Source organism: Chelonus insularis, unplaced genomic scaffold (genome assembly GCF_013357705.1).
Source record: "Chelonus insularis isolate UGA/USDA-ARS -01 unplaced genomic scaffold, ASM1335770v1 contig_128_pilon, whole genome shotgun sequence".
In the NCBI taxonomy this organism is placed as follows: domain Eukaryota; kingdom Metazoa; phylum Arthropoda; class Insecta; order Hymenoptera; family Braconidae; genus Chelonus; species Chelonus insularis.
This window is the reverse complement of record NW_023276368.1, coordinates 84,092-102,117: the sequence shown is the minus strand read 5'-3', so window position 1 is coordinate 102,117 and position 18,026 is coordinate 84,092. Positions and strand designations below refer to the sequence as shown.

At 27.9% G+C, this 18,026-nt stretch overlaps 1 protein-coding gene, 1 long non-coding RNA gene and 1 other non-coding gene across 3 annotated transcripts; 1 reads left to right on the top strand and 2 right to left on the bottom strand.

Annotated features, from left to right (window-relative positions):
• Nucleotides 1–9,926: 9,926 nt before the first annotated feature.
• On the bottom strand, nucleotides 9,927–10,437 carry LOC118068017 (uncharacterized). Its single transcript, XR_004690462.1, has 2 exons — nucleotides 10,298–10,437; nucleotides 9,927–10,195 (listed from the first exon to the last, which is right to left on the bottom strand). It is a non-coding gene; the product is annotated as an uncharacterized lncRNA (long non-coding RNA).
• TRNAR-UCU (transfer RNA arginine (anticodon UCU)) lies at nucleotides 10,006–10,078 on the bottom strand. The gene has a single exon. It is a non-coding gene; the product is annotated as a tRNA-Arg (tRNA).
• A 431-nt stretch (nucleotides 10,438–10,868) lies between the features above and the next one.
• LOC118068003 (calpain-D-like) lies at nucleotides 10,869–17,501 on the top strand. The gene is made up of 8 exons (XM_035085107.1): nucleotides 10,869–11,224; nucleotides 11,572–13,330; nucleotides 13,415–13,648; nucleotides 14,066–14,458; nucleotides 14,698–15,362; nucleotides 15,558–15,900; nucleotides 15,975–16,153; nucleotides 16,478–17,501. Exons 1-8 carry the CDS (start codon nucleotides 10,896–10,898, stop codon nucleotides 16,656–16,658), a joined length of 4,083 nt encoding a protein of 1,360 aa, XP_034940998.1. The 5' UTR covers nucleotides 10,869–10,895; the 3' UTR covers nucleotides 16,659–17,501.
• Nucleotides 17,502–18,026: the final 525 nt, after the last annotated feature.

Genomic DNA, 18,026 nt, shown 5'->3' with positions numbered 1-18,026 from the left:
GATTGCTATATTCATATGATATGATTTAAATATTCCATTTATTTAAACAATGAAAATAATAATAATAATAATAATAAAATATTTAAACAATTTATTTTAAAATTAACTACACTTCTTGAGAAAAAATGTTCAATCTTGATATAATGTTTAATAAATAAATAAATAAATAAATTTTATTATATGGTTGATGAGATCAAGGCCAAGTATTTCTATTCAATCAAAGTTATAGCTCTGTACTCTTGAGAGCCAAGTGTGTTGCCAATACTTCTACATGTATATAATATAAAAACAAGTGAGAGTCTTTAGACTCATGTTGGAACCCTCCATAAATTGAATGCTATTTTTTTTAAATTTATTATTTGACTTAATTTATCAATAAATTTGTACTAATGGCTAATAAGCAACGAGTTGATAATTATAATAATCTATGGAATTGATTAAAGTTGTGATAAGATTGAAGTATTTAACTATTCATACTTCATTTATGTTTTGGAGTATTTGATCTCTTCTTAATATACAAATCTACAATTTGTTATCAGTTTAGTTTTATATTTTTTCAGTTTTAAAATATCATTCATATGTTTTATAAAGATATTTTCATAAAAGAGTTTTTATGAAATATTTTATAAAAACTCTTTTATAGATGATTGAAAAAAAGAAAACTACTCCAAAACACTTTTGATTTTATAATAACAATTTTAAAAGCTTCTGGTCTTGGGTAATTAATTTTTTACACTTAATTATTTACTTAAATCTCATTTATATCTTACCAGACACAAAAAAAAACTGTTTGAAAAATAAAATTAGAATAATAAGGTAGGTAATAGTAGTGTTGATTGAGAAGTAAATAAGATTCAAGTATACAATTAATTTTTCAATCAGTCCAACATTATGCATTTAATGCATAATTAATTAGTATAAAAGAACGGAAAATTATTAATAATAATTGTTGTTATTTTTTTTTAATTGATATTAATTTTTTAGCTGATTTATTAAAATATTTAACTTGGAGAATAAATTGTAATTATTGCATAAATATATTCATAAAGGTCATCTGTAAATTAGTATTAATACTAATATTTTATTATTATTATTATTATTATTATTATTATTATTATTATTATTAATTACTGTTACAATCATAGAAAAATATTTATTTCTCAATGTATTACAAATGAAAATTTTATTAAGCTTTTTATTTTAATTTGTAATTTAATTTTTTTCTCCTACTAGTACTGAATATATTTATTATAAATTATATTATAAATAAATAAGTATAACAATAATAAATAATAAGTTTAAAAAAAAAATGGTTAAAAAATTACTGACAACAATTAAAATTTTTCTATTTTTTTTTAAAAATATCTAGAAGAGTTAGATTGAAGATAAATTAGCATTATCCAAACAAATATTTTATTAATCAACCCCAAAAATACTTTTTATAAATAATCTTCAAGACAGATAGATTTATAGTATCGATGAAACACGTGAGAACTTTTTCAACATATTGAAACAATTATTATTCAAAATTACCTCCTCTCACTTTTCTTGTTTAGGGTAATCGAAGGCCGAGGACAATTCAACCAACGTAAAGGCTTTAGAGTATACGCAATCGCAAGAACTTATTCTATCTACCATACATTTCATGCTTGTCTTCCGTTTCATGATAATAACAAGACATAGTGCATTATTATAATATGCATAGAAAATTAATTGCGTTATTTATGATAGCTTTTTTTATTAGCATAGCAATATATTTTGCAACGTCTCACTCTTAATCAGATTAATTGTTTCAAAATAAAAAGCAATTAAAGAATTATTTTAAAAAATTTTTTTATAACAGCTGTTGAAATTTAAAGTCCTTTAAAAGTACTTCTTTTTGAAATTATTACAATAATTGACATAAATTCATACTGAATGAACATAAGAGGCTTTGTAAAAAAGCGTCTACTGTATCGAACTGAATGAAAGTTTCAATGAAAATCTTTTTCAAAATTATACAATCAGTGTCATGATTTATCATTTGCTTTCAAAATATTGTATACATTTTTTTTTTCTTTTTATGATGAAAAGGAAAAAATAATATCAAAGAGAGAGAGAGAGAGAGAGAGTGTGTGCATATGTGATGATAGTATCGTGATAAGGTCATGGACTTCCCTTTCATGGTATTTGATGACCCCAAATGATGTGTTATGCTATTGATCACATAAATACAATAAGATAATAATACTTTTTTAAATCGTTGTTATTTATAAAAATAATCATACAGATTGTCGTAATATTTATGAAAGCATCGAAATTGTGTCATAAAAAGTTGAATAATTGTTGTAGATGTAGAACTCTAAATCAATTTGGATTGAAAAAATTTTTTTTTTCATTGTTAATGTTTTCAGAATGACATAAACTTAATTTTAATATATTTTATACAGCATTTATTTAAATAAAATAAAAATACAATTGAAATTAATTATTTACTTTAATTATTATTATTTAATAATTTTATTATTACTTAATAAAATAGTAATTTAATTTAAATAAAATTTACTCATCAAAATCAAGAGCTCTATTTTCAATCAATCATCAAAATTTTAAACAATATTTTAGCATTTCGATTACTCCATTTACTCATGGATCTTACATATATAATATTTTCTCAAGCCATGATTTGATAACCTAATATTGACCTGCTAAGACTTGTATCAAATTCACGATGAAAAATAAAATAAAAGTGCCTAGTCTGCATTGATGATAAAATAAATATACGTATTATAATATGAACATATATATATATATGTTGTGTTTCGGTCTGGTGCGATTAAAGTAGCTCAAACAGATAAAAGATATATTTAATTGCGTCGATCATAATACACAAAAAAAAAGAACAATTAAAAAATCGTAAAATAATATATTAAAAATAATGACTTTGTTATATTCGATAATACACAATAATCATAAAATACATTTCATTTAGACCTTATTTCTTTTATTTAATAAAAAACGATTGACGTCAAAAAGTATCTACCAATTCATTAAATTGTTACTGATTATTTAACTGTTGGATTGGATCATATTACTCAATAGTGAATCTATGATAAAAAATGATCATAACAATTGTAATAACAAAATTAAAATGTGATGATAATAGTTAATTTTTAATTCAAGGTCATATAAACATATATTACTTGAGTGTTTGAATATTTAATGTGACAAAGAATAATGCGTTTGGCTGCAGAAAGTGTGGAAATAAACAGATTGTTATATACGTTGGTGTATAAACAGTGTGAGTAATAGGAAAATTTCAAGAATGAAACAATTCATATTATTTGTAATTGTCGTGTGCTCAAGAATTGTCTACACACTTATTATGAGAAACTTCAAATTGTTTTCTTAAGGGAATGCATTTTTATATATCAAAACAACGTTTTTTTTTTATTAACAAAAAATGTTAATTAAGTGAAATTAAAATAATTGTTATTAATTAGATGGAAATAATTATTAAGTTAATTATGCTACTACATGGTTCATATTTGAAATCATTTTACTTATTATTTATTAATTGTTTATATGCTGTTTTTTTTTATAAATATTTGGTTAAAAATTTAATTTAATCTTTTTGTTCAATAATTAATGTTTATCGAGAAGAATCATTATTTTTAAGAATCAAAAAATAAAATTAATTAAAAATTTTTAATGTTTGTTGTCATATGTGACATTTTTGAAACAAACAAACAGTAATTTAGCAACAATAATAAATAAATGATTAATTATAATTAATATTTAACAATTGAAATGTTTCTTTCAAGGAACAGATGTTATTTTATTATCTCGATAAAAAATGATTGGATAAAATCGTATACAAATGTACATAATTTTATCAAATTCTATACAATTGTATAAAACGATATACCCGATAAAAAATAATTATATAACATCCTAAATGTTTTTCTATAATTCTATCAAATTCTGGGTATTCCCCGAAAAATGAAACATTTTTTATATCATATTTTTATGTCAAATTTACATTAATAAAGTTATATATAGATATGAATAGTTGTATATAATTTAATAAAACATTAAAATTTTATTTAATTACTAGCTGAATTTTAATTTCATTCGCATTTATTAATATTATTAATTAATATTTATGCTTAAAATTATTTCATCATCAGAATAATTTATTTTATAAATTAATTATCACTTTTGGTTCTCCAAGATTGATGATAATATATTTTATTAATTTAAATAAGAGCCTTATTTTTTAATTTAAATACAAGTTCAATTAAATCATCAAACATCTATCACTAAATCCCTTTTCTAGAAAATTCGTGACCAAAAATTTTAAAAACATTTACTATCACCCTTTAACGATCATTTATAAGTGTCACTAAATTTTATCATAAAGAAAAATAAATATTATGTAAGTGAGAAATAATTTACTATTTGATTGTAATGATAATTTATCATGAACGAGTAAACTTAGAGAAATTAAAATAATTTTTTTTTCAGACTTTAGAGTACAAAGGGTTAATTAAAATTTCAACAAAGTCAAACATATTTTGAAGCAAGACCAGTTTCTTCAGCTATTTAGCATGATAAAGGGCAGAAATAAAAGAATCATTTACAAAAACATGTTTCAAGTGTGACTTTTGAAACTACAAAAATAACATACTAGTTAAAAGAATTCTCCAATGAACTCTAAATGTTTTACCAATTTCGACATGTGTGATAGTAAATAGGTCAATGATATTTTTTTTTACAGACAAACCTGATGAAAGCTAAACAAATTTATTTATTTATTTATTTAACAACAAAAATACTACTCTCAACATCCAACTGATGGCTTTAAAAAATTAAATTAATCACAATGGATCAGAGACCATATTTTTTATTTAAGTTTGACAAAGATAATGGAAAGTTGAAGCTTTTTTTGTTGGTTGACATTTATCACGAATGTTAGCATGTACTGGGACAAAATTTACCCAGATATCCAAGAATACTCGGCTGATTGCCAAAATTTCTTAGAAATAGGGTTAAAAGAATCGTTTAAATTAGTTCAAGCAGTGAAAACATTTTGCTATTTAAACATTTAAAAATAAAACAGCTTTTTTTTTTTTACAAACTATGTACGTTGTAGTTAAGAATGTTATAAAAATAAATAAAAACAAATTCACGGTAATTTACCCATATGCTTTGGTCTTTTTACCGTCATTTATAATTAAAGAATAGATTTATCTCTAATCAAATCGTTAGCTATCGTTAGTATGAAATATTATAGTCCCTGACCCATTAGCTTAGCCAATAAGAAATAAGTTTTAACGCTGGTTCATTTGTTCAGTCGTTTCATAAACGTTAATTACATCATTTGATTGTCACTGATCCAACTCTTCCTGTTAATTGTCGCAGTAATTCCATGCTCGCCGAGCCAAGAAACTTCTAAGTACTTCCTGACTCGTGAGTGAAAGAAAAAAAAATAATTCACGAAATATTTTAATTCATTTCCTGTTTTCACTGTGAGCTTTTATTGTAATCAATGATGAGTGATATTTTAAAATTAGAATGGTGTAATGGCTTATCAAAATATTTTTACATCAATTCATCTTGATGGTTTATACCTGCTTTGGCCTTCAATTAAAAAGACTTTTAGCTCAGGCAATCTAATATTTTAATTCTAAATAATTATTTAAACTACTACAATGAGTAATTATTCTATAACAAAAAAATAGCTTTCATTTTTTTTTATTTTACAAATAAATTGTTGAAATAAAAATTACAATTGAAAGGAGATTAGAATAATATTTAGTTGATTGAATAGCAAAAATTTATTTATAATAATTATATTATTTATTTATTTATAATTATTATTCATTTATTATTATTGAATAGCAAAAAAAGAATTTATAATTTGCAGAGCAATGTTTACTCTAAAAAAAATATTATCAATGTCAAGAGCAAATTTTGATGTACTCTGTCAAGATAATTACTCTGAATGACAGAGTAATTTGTACTTAATTATTCTTCAGGTATATCAATAACAGTCTCAATGATTCAAAAAATAATAGTTAATGATAATAATGCTTCTTGACTTTATTATACATTTATTAATTATACTAGTAATGCTGATAATCAATCACCAGATTTTTAATCATTTTTATTACCAGAATGTTTATAACCAATTTACAAACAATCAATGCAATATAAAATCATGTGATTCATTATTACATCAACATGCATTACGTGATACTTAATAATGTATGAGTTGTCAATGAAGCAATATAAAGCTTAGACCTTAATTATATTACCTTCAAAAGGTCTTGTTGGAAAACCTAATCAAGAAGCAATCAAGTTCATTGTTGAAGCAAGGTTGTGATATGTAATGTACTTAAGTACAGAAATTTATGCTAAAATTGTCATTTTAGTCTAATTGTATTTCATAGCTTAAAATTCAATGGCCAAAAGAAAAGTCTAAATCACTTGATGTTTAGCATCCAGACAAAGGAAGACTAAAATAGATCAACTGCAAGTTCATTCAAAAAACATTTATGATTATTCCTAAATAGCAACAACAGTCTAGGTTTATTAATTTGGATAATCTCAACTATTTTATTGGTTAAAATAAATGTTAAGAATCCATCAATCAATAAAACTATAGAAATCCACTTGACATCTTTCACAACATGATAATACAAATAATAATCGTAAGAGATATTTTTACATGATTACGACCATACCAAGTGATTTCAACAGTATGTGATTAGACGACGCCAAACAGTCTGTGATCTTGTGGTTCGAAAGGTCCAACGTGAGTGAATAAAACATTGGCCTATGTCCAATGAGAAAAATAGAACATGACATGTATGTTTTAATTTATTAGCTACTTAGTCAATTAAGGTTTGCTTTTAAATAGACTATCAATCAATGATATTCATTTTCTATCAACTTTTTTCATTATCTAATGTGAATTGAAGATGTTACCTATTTATTTTCTGATTACTTTTTAATTAAACTAGCACTTCTTATCAAGTAATTAGTTTTTTGGCTTTAATTATTTGTTTACCGAAATTTATTGTAATCTCCAAGAAATAATATTTTATTCTAGTAACAAATTTTTCAACATAATACTAAGAATTTTGTTGACAGAGATTTGTTCATGACATTCACATTAATTATAAATTAAGAATTTCTAGATAATTCAAGACTTAAGTAAATAGATTCTTTTTATATTATTGTATTAATACTTGTGTGTACTTGAAAGATTCTTTCAAGTATGACATTCATTTAATTTTATGAAAGTTAAATTAATTTTTAATTTAGTATAAAAATTTCTACATTATCGTGAATTTACTTTGATTAATTTAATTCAAAAGTTCCATTAATTAATTCATTTAAAATATTAAATATTTTTATTACCTTCTCTTTTTAGTCATGTTATCGAACATTGAACTTAATATTCAATTATTACAGGTAATTAAATTATTTCTTTTTATTTAAAATATATTAATGTTATCAAACTTTGATCATAAAATCATTTGCCTGAGTTTACTGTCTGGTTTTTATTTGTAGAAGCAGAATAAACGAACAAAATAAATTGTTAAAATAAGTGATATTATTAAAAATTAATTATATAATAAATATTATTAATTTTTACATCTCTTCAAAGAAACATCTGAATTAATTTAATTATTTTTTTAAAGATATATAAAATAATTTTTATTAAAATAAGGGAGTATGATTAATTATATAATTTATCAACTTAGTTAATAATTTTATCAACATATTAAACCTTCAAAACACTTATCACATTGTTGCGATTATTTAATTACTTTTACTTGAACCAGTCAAGAAGAATTCAAAAATAATTTTAATACCCTGTTATTTACAATAATCATTATAAAAAAAATATTATAGATTAAATTTGTTTACCCAAGTTTTATTGGTATATAAAAATGATGTTAAATAAATATAATTGTCATATAAGAATCATTGAAACCGAAGAGAGTGACTCAATTAACGCGGCTCTTTGATGTCAGTCTTGAAGAGACTCTAGGAAGTTCCATGCTGCCCTAATTTTAGTTCTCTGAGTGACTTTGCTTCTTACTCTTTTGCAAGACCGTTATAAATATATATACATATATTTTCGTTCTACTTCTCGGCTGTAAAAAGTCTTCCAAATGAAAAAAAGTGAAAAAATATTGCGGTTTTGTCAGCTTTATACACAAAAGACTTTGAACACTGGAGAGCTGTGTAATGATGTGATATAAAAAAAAATATATATGGATTTATAAATAAACGTTTCTTTTCCTCTATTTAATTACATTGCCAAATTTTACACAGCCACAAGTGTTATTGTTGGACAAAATTTTTAAACATATAGCTATCCTATTGTGTTTATTACTAAAGTTCTAATCTAAAACTACTTAACTATTTGACTTTCAACACCTTTCAGTTAATGGATAAAATAAATGTTTGTTCCAATGACACACTACTGTATAAACACTTTCTCTGATCAATCTTTATAACTGAAAATTAAGATTAACAATCAACGAGTATGTTTTATTAGAATTAAATTAATTTTCCTTTCAAACTGCTTCAACATGTACCATTGAAGTTAAATTTTTGTACTTAACAATGTAAATATGAGCTTTTTTACAGTATTTTATTTTTACACTACTTCAGAAGCACTTAAAAATGAAACATTTCATAAATATTCAACATAAAATATCATAAACAAAACATAAAATATTTATGTGCTCCATTTTAGAACGTTTTATTAATTTACAAAGTCTATTGTTAAACATGAATTGGATATTTTTTGTAATAATTGAATGTTTTTTTTTTTTTTTTTTTACTTTAAATAAAAAAAATGTGTTAATGTAATTAAATATATGTGCATATTTAATAACATTTTATTATGTTGAGGTAGTGATTTATATTTACACTCATAAATATTTGATGTATTGAAAGATAATTTCTTGCTAAATAATTCATTTATCTAAATTAAATAACTCAATGGTATGATCTCTTGGAATTATTGATTTAATATGTATTTTAATAATTAACTCTAGAGAAGAATCAATCTAGAAATTTCATTATTAATCAATGTTTAATCATATAAATAAATCACTGAATTTTTAACAGTGAACCCACTAGGTAAATAATTTTAAAAATAAACCTAAATTACATGATATCATTTCCTTAGTCTGATATTAACTGTTCTCTTAGTGAAATTTAATTATACTGTTTATTTATGTAAATAAAATAAAATACTATTTATAGAAGTATTGAAAAATATTTTTTTCATTTGTAACATTCAGTTTCATATTCATGAATTACCATATATATTAATATTCATACCAACATATATTTTTGTTTTTTATTTTAATTTGAGAATAAAAAAAAAAATAAAAATGCATCCAATTGCCAATAATTGCAAGTTACATTGATATACTTTTTGATTTTGTTTATTTTCCGCATGGAAAATCGATGAAAGTGCAGGTTTTATTTCCTTCCTGACTTAAAGAGCCAATCGTTAAAAACTTTCGCTGTGTGATTGCTCTGAGAGAACGATAATATCGTCTACCAGAGAGTGGAATGACTTTTATGATTATTTCTAAACCATTATGCTCCTGAACAAACCGAAGAAAGTCAACAATTTAAAGTCAAGAAAATTTGATTTAAAAAAATAGCAAATTATTTTAAATTATTTTAAATAAATTAGAGATTCATAATTAAAGATAACTGATGTAAAATTTTAATTACATTCATTGTAATCATTGAAAATTTAATTAAAAACTCACTTTATCTTACTATCAGGAATTTTCTTTTTTCTTTTTTGTCAAATAAATTACTTATATAACAATGTGTTTTAAAAAGATAACGTAATTTTAATGTTATAAAATTTCTTTAGAGTTATGGAGTATTGGAGATAATTTTAAATGTCAAACCATTACTAAATCCCTTGAAATAAATTGCAAAAAAGAGCAGAGTATAATCTCTACTCGATAGAGTCATCCCTGGTGGGGATCGAACCCACGACCTTTGGATTAGAAGTCCAACGCGCTATCCTCTGCGCCACAGGGACTTGGTGATAGAAAAGTTCCTATAATGATTACACAAGCAGATGAGCATAAAATTTGCTAGTTGTAGATGGCAGCTCCGTCCACGAGTCTCATCATTCCAGGGCCGTATGAACAAATACCTGTATTAATAATCCAACATTATAAATAAATAACAACACTTACTATTTATTGTAAATAATTACATAAAATAATAATTTATAATAATACATCTTATCACTTACCTGAAGAAAGTTTTGATTGAAGCATCAGAGAAAGTGAAGTAAATAAAAAAAATTTCGATTTAATGGCTGTGGTGCAAGTGACAGTTGTCGACGAGTGACGGTCCTGTGTTACGTTTCTCGTAGTCAACACAACGGCATCGTCAGGAGAAGTTGGTGAAGAAAAAACTGTGAATTACGGGGGTGAAAAAAACCGAGAAAGTTAAAAGTGGTATTGATGGTGTATAAACGATGGGTTAAATGTAAATAGTAGTGTGGGCAATCCCTGGAGTACGGGATTCATTAGCCCGAGGTACTGACAAGTGTTTGGCGCGAGTGTGGTTGGTTTCCGTCTTGTTGTTGAGTCGGGTGTTTGCCTCCTCGTGCCCTAGAGCAAGATGGCTGCTTGCGAACATATGACAATAAAAATGATAATGCAGATGGACTGCAAATTGCGGTTGACAAGCCGCTTGAAGCGGTTCTGTCAGCGATACTGACTTACGGGGCACTGCCGAGGGTGGCGGGCAGACAGGAAGAAGAAGGGGCCAGGCCACGCCGGCCACGGGATCGCGAAATCCGCGACAACGGTTCGTGGGATGATGATCACTCGCGGTCAACGAGTATGGCCACGCACGCCGCCAAATTCCCGCGCTGGCGTTGCACGGCCTGTGCCTACCTCGTGAACGACGTCGAGACGACGATCTGCCCTGGCTGCGGCCACCCAATTAATTCGCGAGAAATCGGAGCATTGACGCAACAAGAAATTAATCCTCTGGAGGTGGCTTCACCAACAGACACCCTAACCCCGTCCTCCACGTCCTTATCCTCGTCTACATCGGCTTCTGAGCCACCAACCCCACTGCCAAGGCAAACTTCAAGTGATGTGACGCGAGATATTGACTGTATCAATGTCAACAATGACAACAATGAACGTCCATTACTTGCTCTTGGGTGAGAATGTTTATATGTTGTGATTTCCTGGAAACCCCTTTAATCTCTATCAGCTTGGAAGCCATTTCAATTTTTATTATTATTGTTTGTACCTTGGAATAAATATTATCAAAGTCTTCTTATCGGTCAAGCTGATTTAATTATTATTATCTTTGATGGTATATTTATTGTAACAGTGGTTAATTTATTAATTTTCATAGTTAAATTATTTTTATTAAATAATTTATTGATGTGAGTGATTTATGTTCATGAACATAAAACTAGTTTCAAGTTTAAGAGTGAAATATTAACTTTTTGATTCTAGATGAATTTAAATCCAATATTAACTCAGTATGTTTTATTTTCAGCACTAAGATAAACCCATCAACTATAGAAGTTTCAAGTAAAATTAATCGAAGAAATTCGTGGGGAGGTGTATCGTGTCAAAGGCAACATCTGAAAAGATCACCTTCATTACCACTTCTTGTAACACGTTGGACCTGCATTCGATGTTTACAAGCCAACTGTTGCAGTGCAACACCAATTTGCACAGCCTGTGGTGCGAGTTCATCGATAGCAGAAACAAATGGAAATTTGATTGGCGTGAGACGAGGAAAAAAATTGAAAGCTTTAAAATTAAGTAATAAACAAGAGCCTCGAGTAGATTTAGTTGCTACAGTAACTGCAGGTCTTGTAACACGTATCCTCGACGTTAGCTGTGCTAATCTTGGCTCAGCAGCTGTATTGGATAGAAACGAAGGTATGGCACAGTTGAGTGGTTTAAGTCAAAGAGATAGAAGTCAATCTAATCGAGAAGATTGGACTTTACCGCCTGTAGAAACGATGGATCCTTCAGTTTTGTCTTTTGGAGAAACTCCAGATGCTTCACAAAGATCGCCAAAACGTCACAGTCCTTCTGTCTATGAACGAGTTAAATCAAAAGTTAGTCGGTCATTGTCAAATGGAACTGGGGTACAAAAACTGTCAGATCATGGAATACAAAGACCCACAAGTCTGATTGTTTCTGAAGCGCATCAAGATGATAGTTTATGGAGTTGTGATAATTGTACACTTGATAATTCAGCGGAATTAGAACAATGTGAAGCATGTGAAGCTCCAAGAAGTCCAGCACCTTGTAGTGGAGTTGTAATAAGTGTACCTTCTTGGGAGTCTAGACCTCTCTCTTCAGCAGGACCTTTATCGTATCGTAGATCTTTCTCTGAAGTTGATACTGTTGCTAATGCTACCCAGAAAAAAACAGTTAATCGACGGAGTCTGAATGATGATGAACCTCCTGCAGTACCACCTCACTCTGTTGGATTTAATTCGCGGCCTAAGTATTCTTATATTGGAATTACCGACCCTGATGCTCCTCCACCGTTGCCGAAGAAGCAGAGCAGCAAACTAGCGCTAACTGTATCACGAGCTCACAGTGAATCTACCAGTCCAGTTGAAACTCCAGGGTCTAGTCCTCTTAAACGTATGTGGACCTGTCGAAAGTGCTCTTATGCTTATAATCCCCTTTGGTCGATGGGTTGCGATATTTGCAGTTCTACAAGAACACCCTCGTCACTTTTACAATCTAATTTAATTACTGTGACTAAGGATTCAATAAATTGTCGCTCGCAAGTTCAGTCTCCGATCGTTGTGTCGCGGGATAGTGTGAGATATATTCCACCTAAAGCAACCCTGGCTACTGCAGAGTCCGATTTAGAAGATCACATTGAGCCATCATTGCCAGCATGGACTTGCAAAAAGTGTACCCTACTTAATGCAGCTTCTAGAACTACATGTGAAGCATGCGGTGGTTCTAAGTTACGTAGTATCAGTCATATCGAAGATCCAACGTTAAGGAAAGGAGAAAGTTGGGTTTGTCCATCGTGTACTTTAAGGAATCCTCTTACTGCTCAGAATTGTAATGCTTGCAAAACCCTAGCAGACTTTCTAGAAATCCCAAGGGATAATCGAGTGTCCGGTCAACGAAGTCCTAGCCCAAGATTATCTAGTGGACTTTCAAGTAATATTAGAATTTCTACACCTCGGCATAAAAATTCTGTTAGACGAAATGGACCAAGTATTCAGAATGATAAAAAGCACTCTAAAACAAAAGAATCTAGTGTTAGTCAGGTGAGAAATAGTTTAATCATTTTTTCGTTTTTCTTCTATCATTTTTGAAGAAAAGAATTGATTATTTTGCTCTTTTATTTACAGTGGCAATGCAAGGTATGCACATATGAAAATAAGAGCACAAATGGAGTTTGTGAAATGTGCCAAAGTTCCAAGTCCTTGTCGCAAACGCCCGGTGACAGACCACGATTTAATGAACCTGGAAGAAGTACTTTAAGGATACAAAGGCAAGAAAGTGTAGTAATGGAAAATTTGCGACATATTGAGGAAAGGGAAGCCTTAGAAAAGTGGGAAAGAATTGTGCGATATTGCAAAGAGGTCAGTACTGTTATATACCATACTTATTATTCAATTCTTAAATGGCACAATCAGCATAAAGTACTGGTTGTAAGAAAAAAAAATCTTACATCGTTGAAAACTATGTTATAATAATTTTGTAAAGAGCTTTTGTCAAAATTTTCGTTCTTTTTTTTGGCCTTTTATCTCGTAATCTCCATATATCTGTCACGAGAAATTAAATGTAAATACTATTTTTCATAAAAGTTACATAAAAGAAAATTAAATTGAAAACTTTTTTGCTGAATTCTTCTTCTAGAAAATTTTCATTCAAAGTAGTTTAGAAGAATAAATACAATTAATTATACATTCCATCTTTGTCTTTTTATCAATAATATTGTAACAATACTAATAATTGAAACTATTCTCAAAATGGTTATTTTTTTTTTTTTATTACAGACAAATGAACCATTCGTTGATGATTCTTTTCCTCCAGCACCAAAGTCACTTTACTATAATCCCGCAGAAACAAAAGATAATCATGTAGTGCAATGGAGAAGACCACACCAGATAAATGTTGATTCTAGTGTTGATTCAAAATTGCCTTGGGCGGTTTTCAGAACACCTTTACCTTCAGATATCTCACAGGGTGTTTTAGGAAATTGTTGGTTACTCTCAGCACTTGCTGTACTTGCAGAAAGTGATGAGCTTGTAAGAAGAGTGTTAGTCATGCGAGAGACATGCCCGGAAGGTGCTTATCAGGTTCGATTATGCAAAGATGGAAAGTGGACTACAGTGCTTGTTGATGATCTTTTACCATGTGACAAACGAGGTCATTTGGTTTATTCTCAGGTAATCTAATATTAAAGTAATTCTTTTTCTATCAATATTTTTTCTCTCTAATTTGATTTATAAAGTTTTTAATACTCTATATATAGCAAGTTAGTTTTGGAAAAATCTGAAAATAATGATCTCTCAATCTAGTAGTTTTTGTTTGTATTTTTAATGAAGTTTTTTTTTTTTCTACAAATATCAAGAAAATTTCTTTAACTTATCTCTAATTAACCTCTTTCTGTTCATTAATTCAATAGGCCAAGAGAAAACAGTTATGGGTGCCGCTAATTGAAAAAGCAGTAGCTAAAATTCACGGATGTTATGAAGCTCTAGTTTCTGGACGAGCTATTGAAGGATTAGCTACTCTCACTGGAGCTCCTTGTGAGAGTGTACCTTTACAACCTTCTGCACTACCTAGTGAAGATGAATTAGATAAAGATTTAATTTGGGCTCAGCTTCTCTCATCTCGACAAGCAATGTTTCTAATGGGTGCAAGTTGTGGTGGTGGTAACATGAAAGTAGATGAAGAAGAATATCAACGGAAAGGATTAAGACCAAGACATGCATATTCAGTCCTTGATGTGAGAGATGTTCAAGGTATAAGATTGCTACGGTTACGTAATCCTTGGGGTCATTATAGTTGGAAAGGAGATTGGTCAGATGATAGTCCAACATGGACTCCAACGCTAAGAGAAATGCTAATGCCACATGGTGCTTCTGACGGAGTCTTTTGGATATCTTTTGACGATGTTCTTAAATACTTTGATTGTATTGATATTTGTAAAACTAGAGTTGGATGGAGTGAAGTTCGATTACGTGGTACTCTACCACCACTGTCATCATTAAGACATTTATCTTGTGTGCTATTGACGGTGCTTGAGCCTACAGAGACGGAATTTACATTATTTCAAGAAGGCCAACGGTAAATAGATTAATTTTTAACATTAATAATTATTTTTTTAGATGTTATTGAAATGATGGTTTAATAACGCTATTTTTCATGTCTGCTTGACTGTTAATAATAAATAATGCTTCTTTCAATTTAAAATAGCTTAAACTATCATAAATAATTGGCTTATTTATTTTACTAAGAAAAAAAATGTACTTTTAATTTCAGAAACTCTGAAAAATCGCAACGATCACAATTGGATTTATGTGTCGTCGTTTTTCGTACACGATCTCCAGCTGCTCCTGAAGTTGGTCGATTAGTAGAACATAGTAAACGGCAAGTACGAGGTTTTGTGGGTTGTCACAAAATGCTAGAAAGAGATCTATATATAGTTGTTTGTCTCGCATTCAACCATTGGCATACTGGGATGGAGGATACATCCAGTTATCCGGAATATGTGTTAGCTATACATAGTTCTAAAAGACTTCTTGTAGAGCAAATATCGCCTCCAGCTTTCGTTTTGGCTGATGCTATTATTAGCTTGACCTTAGCGAAAGGGCAACGTCACGAAGTTTGTATTATTTTCCTAGCTATTTTGAATTTTACTAATATGTATGATAATGAAAATTTTTCACATTGTTTCAGGGAAGAGAAGGAATGACAGCTTATTATCTTACAAAAGGTTGGGCTGGTCTAGTAGTGATGGTTGAAAATCGCCACGTAAATAAATGGATTCATGTTAAATGTGACTGCCATGAAAGCTACAATGTAGTTTCAACAAGAGGACAATTAAGAACAGCTGACAGTGTACCTCCACTTCATCGGTAGGTTTATTTTTGAATAAATCTTATAATTGTTGTATAAGTATAAATAATATGCTCATAAATAATAGATAAAACAATCAAAAGAGAAGACCATATATAATTATTATTTTTAGAACTATCAGAAAGAGTTATTTATATGAGTAAACTAATTATACAAACAGGTTCAATAAACTTCTCTATTGGCTATTTAGAAAAAAAACGAAATTCATTTGAACAAAATTTACTATAGAAATTAATTTTTTTTTAATTTTAAAAATATCTTGTTATTTCTTATTCTATTTTGAAAGTTTGATTGAAATTGACCTATCAATTTCTTATTTACAGGCAAGTGATTATAGTATTAACACAATTAGAAGGCAGCGGGGGCTTTTCTATAGCTCACCGTCTGACACACAGATTAGCTAACAGTGGAAATCTCCATGACTGGGGTCCTCCAGATACTCAACATTGTCCTCAAATAGATACTCAGGTTGAAGGTTTACACAGCCCTCGATTAATCACGTGAACGTACAATATTTATCGTGCTATATATGGCCACATCTACTATTTAATGAATTCAAGTTGGAAATATTTCTATATTCTACGATAATAAATGGAACAGCAATCATAAGTAGGATTCTATAAACGATAATTCAATTTTCTGATGTCATGACATCATTTTCGTGATAGACTCTTAGCCTACTTAACACAATATGGTATTATGTGATAAAAATATTGAAAATGTGACAGAGAGAAGTGAAAATTACATAATGAGAACAATTTCTTGAAAAAAAAATGGATAAACATTTAAAATAAATAGTGAAACCTGTGAAAATTAGCTATCAAACAAGATAAACATTCGATCAAATAAAATTGGTCGTTAAAATTCAAGAAATAATTTTTGAAAAATAAATTGAAGATTGAAATACTTTGCTTGCTGTATGCAAAAAAGAAACAAAAACAGTTATTTTCTCAACATAATAATTAAGTATCATATGAATGAGTGTTATAACGTAGTAGTATGAAAGATATAACTCATTATATTATACATCAATTATTTTCAGAATTATTTACAGATAATCCTATAAATTTAATTTTCTTTTTAATAATTAAATAATTATTTCTATATTTAGAGAGTCATATAAACATCTTAAATGCTCTGATAATACCAAAGAAAATCGTTTATGAAAAAATTGACATCTGGTTTGGCCATGACTCATGTATATAATTTTGTTTCCGAATTTAATAGTCTACAAACTGTTAAATTTCATTTTAGAAAAGAATATTTTTATTTTATAATTAATACTATTATTTTATTTGATTTATATTTGAAAAAAATTATAGTAATATCATCATTTGTGGATTTATTTTTAACATTGCTAAATAAGTATTTCATTGATTTATAAAATATTTAGTTTAATTAAATAGTAATCAATTAATTATCGAAATATTTATTAAATCATTGAAATATTTGTCAGTATTTAAAGATATATTTTATTATAACTATTAGATTGGTTAAAAAATTATCCATCATTTGCATGAGCTACTTATATTTCGAGAAAATTTTAAATAATAAGTATTAAAGGATTTTATTATTATACTGAATAAAAGACATTTTACGAATCTCAATAATAGTTAAGTGTAAAAAATGGACAAATGGGAAATTTATTAGCTAATCTAATAATGATGTTTTGTTTAATATTAACATTATTAATATATTTTTAATTATGTTTATTACTTCATCAGTAAATTTATCTTTCTAAAAAAATTTTTTTAACTATTATTCGATCATCATTTTGCATTGAACTGAATGAAAAAATAATAGCTCACATGCACTGAGTCTATTTCTTCAATTCCATTAACTAATAGTGGCTTTACAATGTAGCACAATTAG